The sequence below is a fragment of the Balaenoptera acutorostrata genome, chromosome 15 (assembly GCF_949987535.1).
Source record: "Balaenoptera acutorostrata chromosome 15, mBalAcu1.1, whole genome shotgun sequence".
Taxonomy (NCBI): Eukaryota; Metazoa; Chordata; class Mammalia; order Artiodactyla; family Balaenopteridae; genus Balaenoptera; species Balaenoptera acutorostrata.
The window spans coordinates 20,484,865-20,504,511 of NC_080078.1; the positions used below are offsets into that span (position 1 = coordinate 20,484,865).

Genomic DNA, 19,647 nt, shown 5'->3' on the forward strand with positions numbered 1-19,647 from the left:
CTTTCTGGGGCACTGTGATAAGAATTACAACCTGGGCAGGGTTGACGGCAGAATCTAAGGAGCTAGATTTCATGGACATTCATTCAACGGAGCCCATCCCCCAGGAAAGTATTTAAACGTGGGACTGGACCAAGAGCAGTTCAAATCCCACATCTGTGCAGCTGAGTTTGGGAGATGAGAGAAGAAACATCATGGAGGCAAGAGTATGGGCTTCGACGGGAAAGAAATAGGACTTCAAATTAAATTGGCTGTGTGACCACGGACAAGTTACTTAACCTCTCTGAGCCTGTTTCCTTACCTGTACGGGGGAGCTAATAATACCATCTATTTCCTGGGGTTGTTGTGCAGATGACATGAGATCAATAAATTAGATAGAGTGCTCTGCTTTCTAGTAAAATTGAATAATTTCATAGAACATGCCTGACCCATTTTATTGTTACTGTTGTAAATAGTGTTATTAATAAAGTCCTTCATGCATTAAATGGAGGGCGAGTTTTCTTGTCCTGGTTCTGTCATATTCCCTGTGCAAGTCACTTGGGGAAATCTCTGGGCCTCTGCTTCCTCATCTATAGAATGGAGGGGTTGAATTCCACTTCTAAGGTATCTTTCAATTCTTGACCTCTGTCACATTTCAGTGGTTACGGCCAGACATATCCTAACAGTTTCATGCTCTCTCTCAGCATGTGACCTTCCCGCCTACCATTTCAATCAAACCATTGGCCCCTCTGCCAAGGGACAGCTCAAAGTCACGCACCTGGCAAATGATTTAGGAACCTCACTTGGCCCAGGAACCTGTCAATTTAAACCATCTTTCAAAGGGAGCCTGGCTGAATCCACAGTTTAAGTAGGTTCTCCATGGATGGATGGAAAGGGAGGTAAACAGATACACAAACTCCAGGCTACATGTCCTAAACAACCCTTGGCTATTTGTTAGTGTATGGATGTAGCCTAATATTTTGATTATGATCTCTGCAAACTCCACACTCTGGATAACCACGAGAACAAACAGAACTGGGTGGGAAAACGTCTACTTCTTAACGAGCCTGCCTTGAGTGCCTCATTTCAGATGCTGCCATGCCCTGCTTCCAGGGGTTATTCAATGTCTGCTGTCTTTGCCAACCTCGAAATCAAAGCCTTAAGGAACAAGTGAGATTTGCATCTTTTAAAAATCCTGCCAGTGAATTGTAAAAGGTGTGAATACGCTACATGTTTGTTGCAATATTTTAAAATAAATTTTAATTCATTTGAACTGTAAGAATACTTAGTCTTTTTCTATCATGTAACAGACACCATTAGATGGTGTTATCATGGTTCTCTCCCATCAGTGCTATCACAAACCTTATTAAAAGGGGCTCCAGGTGCTTCTAAAAATCTTTCCAAGATACTGAGCAGGTGAAATCCATGGTTCAAGTCCTGGCTTGGCCACCTCCAAGCTGCTGGACCTTGAGCAGATGTCCTAACCTTTCCAAGTTTCATGCCCTCATCTGCAACACAGTGACAATCACACTTACCTCATAGGGTTGTGAGAATTAAATGAGGTAATGCCTGGAAGGCACTTAAAACAGTGCCTGGCACAGACAAGAGCTCAATATTTTTTCCATGTATTTGAACAGTACAGGTTTTATGAGAAGTATTTTAAATCCCAATATTCAAAAAAATATTATCCTCTGAGCATTTGGTACTTTGGGGGAGCTAGATTCTATTCTTAAATAAATCATGTTAAGTAAAAGTTAGCTCCCTTTCTTAAGCCTTGAATTTTGAGTTTTAATAGCAAACATACAAAGGTTATTCTTTGTGGCTTCAATTCAGAAATGTCAGCACATCAAACACACGTTCAGACACACACACAGAGACACTTACTCATACAGTGTAAAGGGCAATTGGGTTTGGAGGAGAATTGTCACATGAACAGAATTGCAGCTCATTAAAGCAGTACTTGAAGCTTTTGACCTCAGCTACATAAACAATGTTTTCAGATGACAGAATTACCAAGAAACCAAGTCCTGTGAGCAGTTCGGCATTTAGACACCCAGAGGATGCGAGTAATGGTATGTGATCCAGTAACCTACGCAGTATTTTGGAAAGGATATTAAATGAAAGGCTGAATAAAGTAGAATGGGGAGAAGGGGCTCTGTTTTTTTAGTTTGCAAGATTCCAAGACTTTCCAGATGTGCAGATGCCTCAAAATTCTACGGGGCTTTATGTAAAGTGATGAGAACAGAGAATAGGTAACCAGAGCAGAAATGATTGGCATCAGCCTATCATATGGTTGGGGCTGGAGTCTGTGAGCCTGACACCAAGGCTGGAAGGGAAGGAAGGAGGGGTGAGCCCGCTCATCATGTCTAGACAGTGTCAGATGGCCGCCCTCGATGAAAGGATGTAGGGAAAGAGATGTTTCTTAATGACTATGTCCCGTCCAACTGTACTCAACCCCTGCCCAGAGTGAAATGACGATCAGATGATCATGTCTTAGGACAAGAATAGAGCCACGCTTACTAGTGGGCAGGCCTCTGTACACACACCCTAGCACTGCAGGCTCCGTGGACTGTAATGAAACAGAGCATCCTTGTCGCCTTGTTACTTTTCTCTCACTCTTCAATTTGCTGCATCTATGCTGCCCGTTGGGTGAGTTGATCCAAGGGCTGCCTCCACGGGGCAACTGGAGCCTTGAGCCCAAGGTCTGTGTCCCTACCTCATTTTCAGGGCGAGCCCTGCGTTAGGTGTCATGGACACCACTGGACGTCACCGAGGCAATTCATAATGGTATACGAACGCCATCGAAATCTCAGTCAGGCGTTTTGATTTAAACACCTTATGCTAGCCTACCGTGCACTGTGACATTATAGCACCACATACCACAAATTCTCCCATAAGACATGATCACCCGAGGTGCGGCCTCAACACACCCTCCATGACAGCATAGCCACATTCCAAGCTGATCACCAGACAGCACCTCCCACCTGGATTAGCGCGAGAGTCTCATAACCCATCTCCTGATTTCACCCCTCCCCCCCCATAACAGTCAGATCAAGATACTGCTCTGCCCACCTTAGCTGGAGTAAAAGCTGCAGATCCAAAAAAAAAAAAAAAAAAAAAAAAAGCTGCAGATCCTCAGTGGCCTGTACCCTCTGCCCCTCCCGTGGCCTCTCTGATCTCATCTCCTTTTACTCTCTCCCTTGCCGGCTCAGCTCAGCCACCTGGACTCTCTGCTCTTCCCTGAACGTGCCAGGCCAGCTCCTGCCCCAGGGCCTTTGCACCTGTTACTGTCACCAAAACCACTCTCTCCCCCAGATATACACATGGCTCCCTCCCTCCCCCACCTTCTTCCCATCTTTGCTGAAATGTCACTTTCTCAGTAAGGCTTTCCAACGACCCTATTTAAAACTGACGTCTCTGCGACCCTGCTCTCCCAATCCCCATCCTTCCATAATGCTTAGCAACTTCTGACATAGTCACGGATTTCTATGTTCATTATTTGCCCAGTCCCTCTAGAATATACAGAGATTTTTATTTTTATTGCTGTGTCTCCAGGGCCTAGAACAGCACCTAACATCAACAAACACCTGCTGAATGGATGACCCATAACGTCCCCACTAGAGGACAGAACCAGAACGCGCTGCTTCTCAACCCACCACACGCCCAGCCACATACTCTGCCCCTCCACCACAAACCAGCACCTCCCATCCGCCGCACACTGACCTATAGCACCCTGCCACGCGTCCCAAGCCACATTCCAAGCACATTCTGTACTAAAACATATACACCCATTCAGCACAGCCCTCACCATGCCACACGGCACACTGACTACAGCAGGATCCACCAGTCAACTCACTGGCTGGTGGGACCCCACAGAACCATAGTGTAGCCCCTGCTACACCGTGGTCCAGCAGCATCCTCTCACCTGGGATCATGGTAGAAATGCAGCATCTCAGGCCCTACCCCAGACTGGCTGAATCAGAATCCACAGTTTAATCAGATGCCCAAGAGACTCTGTATGCACATTAAAGCTTAAGAAGCTCCGCTAGGCTGCATCATGGCACCTGTAGCATTGGCTGGGCAACGACAGACTGCGGAAGTCACAGCCCCCTGCATCCAAAGTCCAACAATTCATGCATTGCATCATCAGATCCTTCATCACACAACCAAACGATGCCATGACAGATACAAGTCAGCACCCAAATTATAGCCCTTTATAAAAAGGGTAGCTTACACAACAACCAATTTATTTGAGACACACTGCTGTACATGAGAAACACACCCTGTGCTCTAATATATATCCCTAAAGAATCCAGTATGTTCCTCAGCCCAGTGATTGCAGCAGCCTATTTGACAGCCTTTCATTTAATCACTCATTTATTCAGTAAAAATGATTAAGCACATGTTATGTGCTCAACCTTATGCTAAGCACTGGGATCCAACCCTGAAAAAGACAGTCGCAATCTTTTAGTCTCGTCAAAAAGACAGACCTTACACTGAACAAGTAATTACAACAAAGTGTGATGAGTTTGTTGATGGGACACTAGCAGATGATCCCTACTCAGGAATCGACAAGAGCCTCCCTGCGTGGGTGACGGTCTACCGATTTGATGAGGAGGAAGGAGGGAGGCACCAGGAGGATGGGGGATGGAGGGAGCAAGGGAAGGCTTTGGGGTTTCCAGGTGGCTGGCTCCACGTGGGCAAAGCCAGGAAGGGAAGGGAAGGCACTGCATGTTTGAGGAACTGAACAACACTCAGAAATGCCAGTTCTTGAAGTAAGGAGTCTGGGGAGGCAGCAGAGACTGGACCTGGGGAGGTTCTAAAAGCCATATATGCTAAGGAACAATAGACATTATCCCGGGGCTGGCAGAGAGCCATCAGGGGGGCTTTAATCAAGAGAGTGACATGATCAGATGCACGTTAAAAAAAATTACTCTTGTACCCGAAACAATACACGAGGCTAATGTGTTTCAGTAGTTTCCAATGCTACTCTGCGAAGAGCTCTTGCCACAATAAAAGAGAACGACTTTAAAAATCTATTTAAAATTATTTTAATGAACGTCCAATAATAGCACCCTTCACTGATGTTTGAATATAATCCTCTGTTATTGCCCCATGTTTTTTCTTTCTCTTGCTGCACTCTATTTAATAGCATGCATGAATCAGGAACACTGACAGATACATGCATGCCTTTTAATATCCTGCGAGGCACATGGAACTCTGCACACACTCACTGCGGGCCTTTCAGAAGGTGTGGGGAAGGGGAAATGTGAAATCCTTGGTGGGGGGGAGGGGCTCTAAGGCTGGCAACTGTTGTGTGAAAGGCATATGCCCAGATTGAATCAGATGAGTGGGTGGTGTATTCATTATTATGTTTATTTCTAATTCACCCGAAGAAAATCAAGGGCAGTGCCTCTTCCCCTTAGAGCTGGTTGTAGAACATCTTGAAGTCTATAGCCCAGTCCAGTCACTGTACTTTGAAAGTCATTGTTAAACCTGCATGAGGCATTTCAAGACATTGGCTGGCTGGAAACCATATCCAATATAGAACAGTTGAAGGATCCTGTTGATCATCACTAACTATTGTAATCTTTTTGTATCATCAATGATAAGAACAGCTAATTTTTCCTGAGCACCTTCTCTGAGCCAGGGTAAATATTCAAAGTATTTAACCAGTGAAAATGGGCTCTGGTTGTCAGTAACCAGTACTAACTGGCTAAACTTCAACCTGACTTTGAGTGATCACTACCGAGAGGTTATAAACTGACAGCCACATAGGGTTCATGGGTGTGTTTTATCTGACCTGATTTGTGTTTCATTTTTAAAACTTTGTTGCTGACATATTTATAAAAGTAGTGAGATTTCATATGAAAATCCCAGTGAGGATGGAGCAACGCAGAGCCTGCATCCCTACACGACCAATCTGGCTAGCCCAGTGCCCGGCTCATAGAAGGTTCTCAGGAGACGGTAGCCGTTATTATCATGGATAATATAAAAAGAATACAATAATTAGTAATGAGCCACAGGATCCTCCAACTGGTCCGCTGGAGACGAACACCCACAGAGCCCTTGAGGGCCACCAGCTCCCCTGTCTGCCCCTCTCCCCACCACTCCCACCTCCCTCACTGACATTATCTGTCTGGCCTCTGTAGCCACCTGTTCCTGGAAGGTACCACCCCTCACTCAGACTGTGTGAGAACCAGTGTCTTCCTCTTAAACAGACTTCTCTCCTTGCCACATTCCTTTGGCCTCTGTCTAGCTTCCCTGCCTGAGCTTTTGACCATGAACTCCACAGCAGTGATTCCCAGCCTGGAGTGTTTATCAGATTCACCCAGAGAGCCCCACCCCCAGGGTTTCTGATTCAGGAGGTCTGGGGCAGGGCCTGAGAATTTCATTCCTAAAGTTCCCAGGTGATACTGCTGGTCTGGGGACCACACTTTGCAAAACCACTGCTCTACACGTAAAGAATGAACCTCAAATGTCAGTGGCTCAGTGCCGGTGGGGATGGGGGCATGTGCATGTTTCCTCTGGCCAAGTGAAGAGAGATCGGTCCACATTTTGAGGCCTCATGAAGAGCCCCACAAAACCCAAATGGGTTGGTGTGTGCCACCTCCAAGTTCCCAGTTTCCTGAATGGAGAATCCACTCTTCTCTTCCAGATTGCTTTTTGATCTTTTTTGATATAACAGAAGTGATGATACTGCCTATGACATGCAGGTGTACACACAAACCCCAAGTGTACACATGGACATTATCTCAGGGATTAGCGCCAGCAGGACTAACACTGTTCTGCCCCCCAAAGACTCTGCACCCAACACAATGACCAACATGTGCCAAGCCGCTAACAAAACCCATCAACCACCCCAGAGCGCCTACTGTGTACCGGGCACGTACTGAGTGCTTTATGCATTATAAGCCTCCTCTGATGGAGAAACTGTTATCATTGCTGTACTACAGACGATGCAGCAGAAGAGCAGAGAGGGGAAACGGCTCGTCCAAGTTGTCCAGATGCAGAATAATCAAGAGATGGGGGCTTCCCTGGTGGCGCAGTGGTTGAGAATCTGCCTGCTAATGCAGGGGACAGGGGTTCGAGCTCTGGTCTGGGAAGATCCCACATGCTGCGGAGCAACTGGGCCCGTGAGCCACAACTACTGAGCCTGCGTGTCTGGAGCCTGTGCTCCGCAACAAGAGAGGCCACGATAGTGAGAGGCCCGCGCACTGCGATGAAGAGTGGCCCCCGCTTGCCACAACTAGAGAAAGCCCTGGCACAGAAACGAAGACCCACCACAGCCAAAAATAAATAAATAAATAAAAATTAATTAAAAAAACACCAACATGAACCTTCAAAAAAGAAAAAAGATCCTGCAACATTAAAGCCTTAAAAAAATTTAAAAAGCGATGGTTTGTTGGACCCACTATATTCACTGAGGGTCAGACACTATTAGGAATATTGTGCTCAATCCTGTGTCTGTATTTTAAGATGGATGTTGATTAACTGGAGGACAACAGGCACCCAGAGGTGATGTCACACGGGACATGCTTGCAGGTGGAGGAGGGGCGTGTTTAGCCTGCAAATCGCAGGATTCAGGAGTATAAGGATGTGCTACAGAGAAAGAGGCTCTGGTTGATAGAGCAGGACCCAGTGATGGCAACGCTGGGGAGGCTGATTTGATATCAGTATACATGTTGGCAACAATTAGAAGGACCACAATGTGGAACTGGCTGCCTCTAAAAGGACCCTGTATCTGAACACCAGGAAGTGTCCAGAGAGAAACAGGATTCATCAGGGAGGCTGTGATTCTAACCATTTGGGATGTGCAGGACTGGCGAGATGACAGAAGCAGCTGGGAGGCTTTCTTTTTTTTTTCTTTTTTTTTAAAAAAAAATTTATTTATTTATTTATTTATGGCTGTGTCGGGTCTTCGTTTCTGTGCGAGGACTTTCTCTAGTTGAGGCAAGCAGGGGCCACTCTTCATCGTGGTGCGCGGGCCTCTCACTATCGCGGCCTCTCTTGTTGCGGAGCACAGGCTCCAGACGCACAGGCTCAGTAATTGTGGCTCACGGGCATAGTTGCTCCACGGCATGTGGGATCCTCCCAGACCAGGGCTCGAACCCGTGTCCCCTGCATTGGCAGGCAGACTCCCAACCACTGTGCCACCAGGGAAGCCCCGGGAGGCTTTCTTAAACTACGTGTCCTTTGCCCCGGGCATCCTGGTATGCCTCTAACGGAGTCAGACGCTCTGAATCCTCGCTTCCTCACACACTGGCTGAGTGACCTTGGACAGAGCACTTAACCCCTCTGTGCTTCCATTTCCTCTTCCATTACATGGAAGCACCTGCATAATAGGTTGTTGTGAGGATTTAATCAGATGCTATGTGTGAAGTGTTTAATATGGCCAGATAAGTGGCCAAGAAATTAATAATAATGATATCAAAACAAGCACCATTATCACTGTCATTTTCTTCATCTTAATATCTGAGACCCTCACAATTTCAGGTTTCGATGACAATGTTTATGGTCACTTTTCAGCCTCAGTCGGTAGTTTTACAACCCATAATAAAGTTACCAGGTCTCCGCTGTACTTAATCTAACAAAGAAATATCCTCCCAGTAGAACCCCGATTAATTCAGGTGCAAACTCCTCCTCCCTGCCGAGTCTTCGGGGATGGAAGCACTACCTTGTGCACACAACTGCAGGAAATGTGAGACCTTTACTATTCTATTATAACAGTTCTCTGAGAGCTATCTCTATGCCCAGAGCCTCCAGGAGGGCTACCAGCACGTCACTCATTCTGGTTCGCCTTGGGTGGGAGCTGGCTGGTGGCTCTGTCTTCTTTACTGACTCAGATGGAGTGTATATTTCAGAATTAAATTTAAATACTGTTGAGATACACAGCATGACCTTTTCAACGTCAGTATGAAGAGAAAATGACACAGTCGAACCAAGGAAAGAACAAGGGCAAAATTAGATTCTTTATCACTGTCCAAAAATGGATCTGAACTCTGCTCACCCAAGAACCATTCCCCAAAAGCTGCCAGCTCGGACAGTTACAAGAATTGAAAAGAGAAAACAAAAACTCGATGTCCATAGTCTTTCCCACATTTATAGAGGCCGTGTGGATGGAAATCTCCATGTTTGTACCCACTGCCTTTGAGTATAAATGTGAGCACTCATAGATCGAGGTCCACCCCTCGGAGGACACCGGGGGCACACGCATCGGAGGGAGAAAGAGCACGTTATGACGCGGACCCCACAACCAGAGAGAACGGTTTACTTACGGCTTTCGGCTTATACGGGGGTTGAATCTCTTTGCGTTCAAGCTTCTCCCAGTCAATATACCGGAAAAACGCGTGCTCTTTGATGTCACGTTCACCTTCAGGTCCACAACCCAGACGTTTGCCCGGGTGTTTCGTCATCAGCTTCAAGAGAAAGAGAAACATGGAATTTAATGAATTTCAGAAGAGGAAACGTGGGACTCTCAGAAATGATCACTCCTATGAATTAGGGGAGACAGCGCGAGGAAGAGTCCCAACTAATCTTTATTTTTTGCTTTTCATCCCAGCAGTAATTTCCTAGCCAGGTCTGTCTAATAGGAGGACCCGACAGCAGTGTCTGTTGTTCCCCGTCCCAGAACAAGATCCCTGATGGTTAATCAAACCTCAGCCTGAATGTGGTCCTGAACTTCAAGTTAGAAATGTCACATGGTTGGGGCTTCCCTGGTGGCGCAGTGGTTGAGAATCTGCCTGCCAATGCAGGGGACACGGGTTCGAGCCCTGGTCTGGGAAGATCCCACATGCCGCGGAGCAACTAGGCCCGTGAGCCACAATTACTGAGCCTGTGCGTCTGGAGCCTGTGCTCCGCAACAAGAGAGGCCGCGATAGTGAGAGGCCCGCGCATCGCGATGAAGAGTGGCCCCCGCTTGCCGCAGCTAGAGAGAGCCCTCGCACAGAAACGAAGACCCAACACAGCCCAAAATAAATAAATAATTAATTAAAAACTTAAAAAAAAAAAAGAAATGTCACATGATTCATTTTGATTTACGAATGAGGTTTATGCAGTTACTGATGCATTTAATGAGAACAGTTTCAATATCTTCAAATTCCCCTCCTGCCACCACGAGGAAACTGTGGAGTTTGACCAAAGCAAAGGGCACGTTCATTCAGATAATATTTGCATTTCTCAGTAAAGCACTTGTGAAAATGACAAGTCAGAAGAAAAAATATTAGTCAAATGGACCCAAGTTTCAAGTAATTACTTTCCAAAAGCTCATTAAATAGTCAAAACCTAGCCCAGCTCATTTCTCTTGTATCACACATTACAGTAAACTCCGCTGAGGTTTCTTTGGTGTCCCATTTAAATTACTTAATTATCAAAACCCTCCATCTCTGGGTCTCTGAGCCAGTGCTAAATAACAAGATGAATAGATGCTCCAAGATGAAACCAGACAGGCTTCCTCTTGTAAATGAATCCAAAGCAGCATGAAAATATCTCTGATCTCAAGACTTCAGCAAATGCACAGAGAGTAAAGACGGAGGAGTTGATGATTAATTAAAAAAAAAAAAAAAAAAAAAGATCGGCAAGAGGCCATCAAAAGAAGAAACAAAACGATTGGAACATACAAGACCAAGAAGCTTCCCGGAGCTGACCTGACACCAAGTAGCCCATGACAGTAGACTCCTTAGATTTTTGCCCAGGGCTTCAGGATTATGGGGGAAGGGATGAATCCAGCAATTCACACCTACTCTGTTGGACATTTAGCTCAGCCTGATTCTTGCTACAGATAATTTGTCATCAGAAGCTACCCTCCTACACACACACACACACACACACACACAAGCACATACTTTCCCTATATGCTTTACCTTCCAGGGGAAAAATAACTGGGCACTTATGTTCTAAGCTACTTCTTTATTTATATATTATATGCCTGGTCTTACCTGAGTCTCACAATAACCCAATGAGTTGGGTGTATTACTTTTTACCATTTGAGTGACAAGGCAACTGACACAGAGATAGTAGATGGCAGAGGTGGGACTGGATCTCACCTCTGCTGACCTCTAAACCTTGAGTTTTTAGAGAAATAGATTACATGTGGTTCCCCAGGGATATTTGTGGCCTGGCTTGGTCAGGAAAAGTTTATGGAGGGCAAGGAAATTGGGCCAAGCCTTGACATTTGTATAGGATTAGGATGGCAGGAAAGAAAGGGTTACGAGGTCTTGGTTAGCACAACCAGTAACCCTATCAATAACGGCTTCCGTGTCCTGAGCGCTCCCTGTGTGCCCAGGCTCTGTGCCAAAGGCTTCTCAGCTGTAACACATCACTCTTTCATCTCCACAACAACACTTTCAGGCCTCAGAAACTATTATCCTCATTTTCCACATTAAAAAACTAGGTCCTGAAAAGTAGTCACCTACTCAAGATCACACAGCTAACTAGCAGAACTATGCTTCGAACAGATCAGCCTGACCCAGGGTCTTGAAGCTCCACCTTACAGTTTCTTCTTGTTTTCACCCTAATGTGTGGCCAATTGGGGCATCTGTCTGCTTTAAGTTTGTACAAAGTGGGAATGGTGATCTGAGCAAACGTATACTAATTTTTTTTTATGGTGGAAAATAGGGTCTTTAATGGGATGGAAAATAGGACATTTTCAATTGGAATGGCACTGTTTTCAAAAACCTAGCTCACTTTCCATGTAGGCAGGAGAATGCCAGGCGAAGGAAAACCACTGCAGAAAACACCCAGCACTAATGCGAGGCTCTGCTCAGCTCCTGCACGCTGAACTCCCGTGCCCAAAGCCAGCCATGCAGACAGCTGGACTTAATCACTCTTCCAATCTCTGATCACCTCCCAGACAGATCCCCTGGGGCCCACGGTTCAGGAGGAAGCATTTGGCTGTTCACTTGAGCATTACCCCTTCTCTGGAGCATCAACCTTGAAGAAAAAGCCCACACGGGCCTCAGCCGACAGAACTCAGAAAGCTCCCCAAACCCAATAGTAAGAAAGTCACCCTCGTTAATCCTGAAGGTTATGGGTCTGAAATTAATAGAAATCTGCTCTACCAGGGAAACTGCTAATTGGAGCTGAAGCTGAATGCAGCTGACCTGGAAAACCCTCTCCTCCATGACCCACTTAGAACCCCAGCTGTCTAAGCAGGCAGAGCTGTGAAGGGGAAGGTCTTGAGCATGTATTGAGCACCTACTATTGTGCCAACACCATGCAAAATGCTTAGCTCTTCTGTTACGTCATTTAACACTCTCCAAAACTCTGTTTAATGAGGATTAATATTCCATTTTTGGAGATAAACAGAAGCTCACAGATGCAAAGTAATGTGCTCAAGACCACGCACCTAGGAAGTGAAAGGGTTGAAATTTGCAAATGGTCTTGAGCTCCAAAATCTGCCACTTTAAAAATCCCCATCTCGGGAGATGCAAGCTCAAAAAACAAGAGGAGGCTAGCATGTAACATAGCAGTGCCAGCATTAGTAATAGTGGGAGTAATAACCCAAGGGTTTTAGAGCAGAGTGCCAGACTCTCTTCTAAGTGATTTCCTTGTATTAACTCATCTAGTCACCAGAGAACCCTATGTGCAGTCCCATAGGTGTGTCCTCAATCTGTAGATGTAGTTGAACAACTTCCCGGTTGTCATAGGGCTAATAATGCTGGGATTTGAACTCACATGGGGATTTTTGCCCAGAAAAATCAGGATAGGAGAGGGCACATTCTATCTAAAGAGACACTGGCTTCCAATTCAGCTGACTGATGCCTTACAGGAATGACGGACCAGCATGGAGAGATCAGATTTTTCAAGAGAAACTGGACAGCTGAATGTTGATGGGAAATCCCCTCATCTTTAAATGTTGGCAATTATTAAACAAACTGAGAGCTCATGTATGACCTCCTCCCTCTCCCCAACCCCGTATAATGTCTACAGAGGTTTGCCCTGGCCTTGTTCGATGCCCTCTCTTTGCCAAAGGGCCTCGCTTAAGCTCCTAATGAACCTCTCCATGCTCTGTTCCTCATCTTCCCTCTCCCTGCCTCATACCCTCAAAAACTATTTTCAACCTATAAATTTTAAGATGTTAGGGACTGAGACGAATTCACATATGTTCTCCCCAGGGATATTTGCATCCTAACCTATGCAGCTGACACACAAAGCTTAGGTGATGCACTGAGAGTGGGAATTTAGGCAGCATGGCAAGGTGCTTCTAGATCGAGGGGCTGGCCCAGCTGCTATAAACCACCTGAGTCTTCAGCTTTCCTTCACCCAAGCCAGCTCACGTGGTGTCTGATGGGTGAGGAAGGGCAGGGCTGGGTTGGGCAATGGGAAATCTGCAAACACTCCAAGAATCTAGGACTGGCGGCCCTGGTTTATCCAGACACACAGGTGGGCATGCTCTAACGCTGAGAATGCACTGGTACTGCTGACTGGTGGGAGGGAAAACTTTATAAAGGCAGCATCCCTGGGCCCTGTTCTCTGGGGGGTCTCTCAGTGTTGCTTTCATACTTCCATCAGTTGAAAAGTTACCACATTTGGTTAAGACACTTAAAGGCAGTGGTTTTCAAGTGACTTTTTTTTTTTACAATACAGATGCACAGATTTACTCTCTGGGGTGAGGCTGAGGTATGCGCTTTCTGAAAAAGCACTTCAGGTCATCCTGATAGCACCAACGGGGAGGACCACTGGTCTCCAGGGACTCACCCAGGTCACTGTGAGCACATCCTGGCCGAACACAAGATGCATAACAAGCAATCCTTACCCCAAAACATGTGTCCTGCTTTGTTCACAGGTGCAATTTGCATACATCACAATGTACAAATGTGAGAATTTTTCAGCCATTTGTGGGTTGGGGAGGGAGTGCGGGTTTGGGGACACTCAGTTTGGGTCAACTTATCTAGAGAATTCCTTAAACTCAATACTGCTTGATAGTTTCTTAGGACAAAAGTCACACGCTCCTAGTATTAACTAAACACGTAGGCCCCAGCGCAGAGTGAAGCTGACGGATTCCTGCCGCAGAGCTCTTGTGTACCTGCCCCTGGGTTCCAGCTCTTTGGCAAAAGTCTCTGTGCTTCCTACCTCATTCATCCCATTAGCATTTCCCTGTGCTGCCTTAGAGCCTGGAGCCCAGCCAGCAGCAAGATGCTATTGCAGGCTGTCCTTCACGGTGCTTCTGTGCAAATTAGAAAAAAAGCTCCCTTTCCTCTGGGCGGTAGCAGCTCTGTACCAGGCTCACAGGCTGGCAAGTGGGGTGAGGGGTGGAGTTCAGCCTCCACTGCCCCTCCCCCACCCTGGGCAAAGCATCCTTGTGCAGGGCACAACCAGCACCCCTGCAGGTGGCGGTCCTGGCCACAAGCTGTTAAGGGGCTCACTCACCCCTTTGCAGATGGCCACAGCTTCCTTGGACATGGACTTTGGATAAGCCACGTTGTGTTCCATGATAGACTGGAAGAGTTCATCTTCATCCTCCCCTTCAAAGGGTGCCTGTGGGACAGAGGATAGTGTGGGAGAAGGAGTCCTGCCTGAACCTCCCCCAACTGCCCCAAAACAATAAGCGCTGCTCCCTGGGGGCCACAGCGAGGCCACACTCAGGGATTCCAGGGAGAAGATAAGGAAAACTGGTGAACAGACTAGGGTAATAACCCCAAGGTCATGGAAGTCATAGAGGTTCAGATCTATGAGCTGGTATCAAGCTGACACTTTCTCCTAAAGAAACCATGAGGATGGGGAAGGGGGAGGACTTTCCTTACAAATCACTTAAAATTCAATTACCTGCCCAGCCAACATCTCATACAGCAGGACTCCGAATGCCCACCAATCCACGGACTTCCCATAGGGCTGATAAGCAATTATCTGGAAAACAGAAGGCATCTGTCAGGGAGACTGCAGGTTCTTGCAGCGGCTGAGACTGAATATGCGCTTCTTTTACAATAAGAGTGGAGCATGCCTGGGGGCAGGGTGGTGGGGGGAGAGTTCTTCCTTTGTCTGTCACCTGCCTATTGTGAAAGATTAAATTGGCTGTCACAGTCCCAGATGTGGGTCTCTGTCAAAAAGAGTCAACAGGGAGCCCAGTGTCCACCCAAGCTGTTTCTTTACCTGAGGAAGATGGATATCCAGAGATACCCGCAGGCGGGGAAAACATCTGTGGATGTCACATTGCCTTTTTAAAGCACCTAGTATGGTTGTGTTATTTTAAATTTTAATACAGTGAGCGTGGCATTTTAAAGAAGAAAACCCATCTCCGTTTCTCATTCCTAAAGTAATAACATTTACACAACCATGTGAATATATTTAAGGCTACTGAACTGTATGCTTAGAACTGGTTAAGATGGTAATGTGCTTTTTTGCCAAAATTAAAAAAACTTTTAAGTTAAAAAATGTAATAGCATTTATTACTATTTTACTATTTATTTAAAAATATAGATAAGAGAATGCAATTAAAATCACCCATAATCCTTTATCAAGAGAGAAATTATGATTGATATTTGGTCTATTTCCTTCTAGGTTTTTTTCTATTAATATATATTAAGCTCTGTGTGTAGGTATGTGCTTTACATAAATACTTTAACGTGGAATTTTAATAAAGTATTTTATTCATTTAGAATTTCCATGCTAATATCTGCACATCAACATAATCAGCTTTTACCTCTGCATAATGTTCCATTGGATGGATATACCAAAATCTATTTCATCAATACCCAACTGATTAGGTTTCATCCACATAATTAGATATCTGGACATTTGTCCAATTTTTTTTTCCTTAAGATAAATTCCTAGGAGTAGAACTGGTGGATCAAATGGTACACATAGTTTTAAAGGTTTTGCTATTTATTACCGAATTGCCAGAGCATGGCAAAGTCTAGAACAGCTGTGTGACCATCCATCAGGATGTAGGGGTGTAAAACTAACTGTATCAAAGGGATTAGAAGGTGATACAGCAAAGGTTAAGGGCTGAGGATTGAGGGCCAGACAGCCCAGACTTGGAATCCTGACTGCTGTTTCCCAGCGTGTGACCCTGGGGGAAGTTACTTAACTTCTCTAAGTCTCAGTTTCCTCATCTACCAAATGAAGTTTATAATAATATCTCTGTCATAGGGTTTTGTGAGGATGAAAGAGAAATATGTGCCTCTCACTTATTATGCCCTCGAAACGTCAGCTATGACTCAAAAGTTCTCTAATTCGGTCATGGTTTGTTTTACTCAACACATGTGTCTGAGCAACCTTGGCTATAAAGTAACTGTCCGTTTATCCAATTCCATCTCCCACCTCGGCTTCTGCCCTGAAATCAGAAGTGTCCTCTGAGGAGAACTGACCTCAAGGGATGAAGAGAAAGCTTTCTGGGAGAACACCTATTCCAAGTGTTTTCACACTTTTAAAGTACTTTGTCTCCTTTGATCCTCATGACAACCTAACAAGTTAATCCTTTTACAAAGGGAAATAGAGCCTGCAGGAGGTGAAAGAAGTAGCCGGAGGCGATGGGGTTAGTTAATGGCAAAGCAGGGGGAAACCTGCCCTGAGTTTATTCCTCTCACCAGCGGGCTGTGATTTGGAGGAGGATGCAGCTTCCCCAGTAACACAAGTTGGGGCTCGTGCTTGCGGCATCATGAGCACCCGGGAACTTTTGAAAACCACAGATGTGGAGGCCCACCCTGCAGGGATTCTGATTCCATGCATCTAGGGTGACGCCTGGACATCCCCACTTTAAAAGCTCCCCAGGTGACTGTTTACTTTTTGGCAGCAGGACTTGTGAACCAGAGATCATTGAACTCATGGCAGATCAAGGAATTGTGTCTGATGTCCTAATCAGCAAAATGATAATAAAGCAATGTATGTCACATTCGGATAACTCCATTGGGTCCTAATAAAGGATTAAGTGCTTAAAGGATTACTTTCCAATTCCTCAAGTAATACACAAATACATTTACCTCGTGAAAAATTTAAACAGTACACAGATTAAGCTAAATTCCCCCTTTACGATGGCCTTACCCTCAGAGGTAACCAATGTTGTAAAATCAGTCTGTAATCTTCCAGATTTTCTATACTTTTGCATGCATATCTACATACTCATAAGAAACATATAGCAGTGTTCTGTGTATTAGTGTTATTTTCCAGAAATGGTGTCATATTGTATTTATCATTCTGTAACTTACTTTTTTTCTCTCAATGATATTTCCATATCTGCATATACAGATGCCTAATAGTATTCTGTACTATAAATCATTCAGTCTATTGCCCATCCCTTAATCAACAAACATTGTTCAAGGTAGTGCAGACAGGTGTGCTCTGATCTTTGTAAGGGCTGAACAATATTTCTTTCTTTTTTAATTTTTTAATTTTTTTTAATAAATTTTTTTAAAAATCATCATTCTTTATTCTTTCTTTCTTTCTTTCTTTCTTTCTTTCTTTATGGCTGTGTTGGGTCTTCGTTTCTGTGCGAGGGCTTTCTCTAGTTGCGGCAAGTGGGGGCCACTCTTCATCACAGTGCGTGGGCCTCTCACTATCGCGGCCTCTCTAGTTGCGGAGCACAAGCTCCAGACGCGCAGGCTCAGTTAATTGTGGCTCACGGGCCCAGTTGCTCCGCGGCCCAGTTGCTCCGCGGCATGTGGGATCTTCCCAGACCAGGGCTCGAACCCGTGTCCCCTGCATTGGCAGGCAGATTCTCAACCACTGCGCCACCAGGGAAGCCCTGAACAATATTTCTTAATATGAAATGTAGCACTGTTCCTTTACTGATCGTCTTTGAGGTTGCCTTCCGTTTTTCGTTATTTTTTTGTTAAAATTTTTTTGATGTGGACGACTTTTAAAGTCTTTACTGAATTTGTTACAATATTACTTCTGTTTTATGTTTCAGTTTTGTTTGTTTGTTTGTTTGTTTTGCAGCGAGGTGTGTGGGATCTTAGCTCCCCGACCAGGGATCGAACCTGCACCCCCTGCGTTGGAAGACAAAGTCTTAACCACTGGACCGCCAGGGAAGTCCCTATTTTTCATTATTAAAAATAGTGCTGCAATGAAGAAAGGACTTCGAACACATATCCTTCCACTTATGGAGTGTGTGTGTGTGTGTGTGTGTGTGTGTGTGTGTGTGTTGCAAACTAGATTCGTAGAAGAGGAACAGCTTTGGTAACAGAGTATGCAGGTTTTAAATTTAGTGCCAAGCTACTTAGTGACATGGGCCCTCCCGTCACCATTGTTACATATGAAGCCTTAACAGTCAAGAAAAGAGGAATTCTAGGGCTTCCCTGGTGGCGCAGTGGTTGAGAATCTGCCTGCTAATGCAGGGGACACGGGTTCGAGCCCTGGTCTGGGAAGATCCCACATGCCACGGAGCAGCTGGGCCCGTGAGCCACAACTACTGAGCCTGCGCGTCTGGAGCCTGTGCCCCGCAACGGGAGGGGCCGCGATAGTGAAAGGCCCGCGCACCGCGATGAAGAGCGGTCCCCGCACCGCGATGAAGAGTGGCCCCCACTTGCCGCAACTAGAGAAAGCCCTCGCACGAACCGAAGACCCAACACAGCCAAAAATAAATAAATAAATAAAGTAGCTATACAATTAAAAAAAAAAAAAATTTAAAAAAAAAAAAAAAAAAAAAGAAAAGAGGAATTCTAGAATGTCCATTTCCAAGACTCTATGCCAAGCTCTCAGTTCCTTTCCATAAAAATCCAGTAACAGATTGCAGAATGCCACCTTTCTGAGCACCAATTCAGAGAAAAAGGAAGGCTATCATCTGGCACAAATTTTTGTACCATGACACATTGGGGAAATCCATTTTGCAACTGACCGTTTCCTTTGGGAAGGAACGGGGAGGCACTAAAATAAATCTTCACACTTTCATTTATATCTTAATCATAGGAAGAAAAATTCTGAGTCTTTTAGGATTTAGCACAACTACTGCATACCTATTAGTACACAGATCCTGTGTCATAAGTCAGTCCAGAGAATCAATCAATCCCTTCCCCCCTCCCCCTCCCTCCCTCCCTCCCCTGAACAAATGTTTCAGTGTCATAATTAGGAGGTATCCTATGGCCATGAGCCATAGCAGCTTGATGAAGAATTTTACTGATGTGTGGTGGATGGTTCTTTTGAGTTTTATTTAAATTTTCTCCCAAACGTTGATGTATTTTGGGCCTGAGCTTCTGGATGTGTGCTAAGCTAACTTTCATGTGTGATCGCAAAGGAATAATTTAGAGGACAGGAGAAGGACCAGCCTGAGGTTTGCTTGTCAGGTAACCCCTGAACCTTTCCCAGCTCCTATGTGGCCACCTGGGGCCCCGGGGAGACATCAGTACATCAACACAACACAGACACACCTTAGGGGTTGGCATCAGCTCACCTCAGGGGCGATGTAGTCTGGAGTGCCACAGAAGGTCTTGGTTGTCACTCCGTCCCAGACGTTTTCCTTACACATGCCGAAATCAGCGATCTTGATGTGACCCTCAGAATCCAGCATCACATTGTCAAGTTTCAGGTCTCTGTGTAGACAGAAGATTTAGAGATTTAATTAAATACTATTTATTTCAAGTCAACCAACAGCCACTCATTATGCACCAGACACTACAGCAGGGGTGTTGGGGGCACAGCCATGGGTACGACCCAGCCCTTGCCCTCCAACAGCTTATAATCTGGCAGGGAGATACAAGGGTGCACAAACCCCTGTGCTTTGCTTTTCCTACACAGCCT

The 19,647-nt window shown here is 45.4% G+C and overlaps 1 protein-coding gene across 2 annotated transcripts in view; it reads right to left on the reverse strand.

Annotated features, from left to right (window-relative positions):
• Window positions 1-19,647, reverse strand: part of PRKCB (protein kinase C beta) — a 308,214-nt gene that overhangs the window by 17,567 nt on the left and 271,000 nt on the right. For both annotated transcript variants that reach the window (XM_007186310.2, XM_057530083.1), the window contains exons 13-16: window positions 19,301-19,439; window positions 14,743-14,823; window positions 14,347-14,454; window positions 9,255-9,395 (exon numbers count right to left, since the gene is read on the reverse strand). In XM_007186310.2, the coding sequence (XP_007186372.2) occupies window positions 9,255-9,395; window positions 14,347-14,454; window positions 14,743-14,823; window positions 19,301-19,439 (469 nt within the window). The remainder of the gene's footprint in view (window positions 1-9,254; window positions 9,396-14,346; window positions 14,455-14,742; window positions 14,824-19,300; window positions 19,440-19,647) is intronic.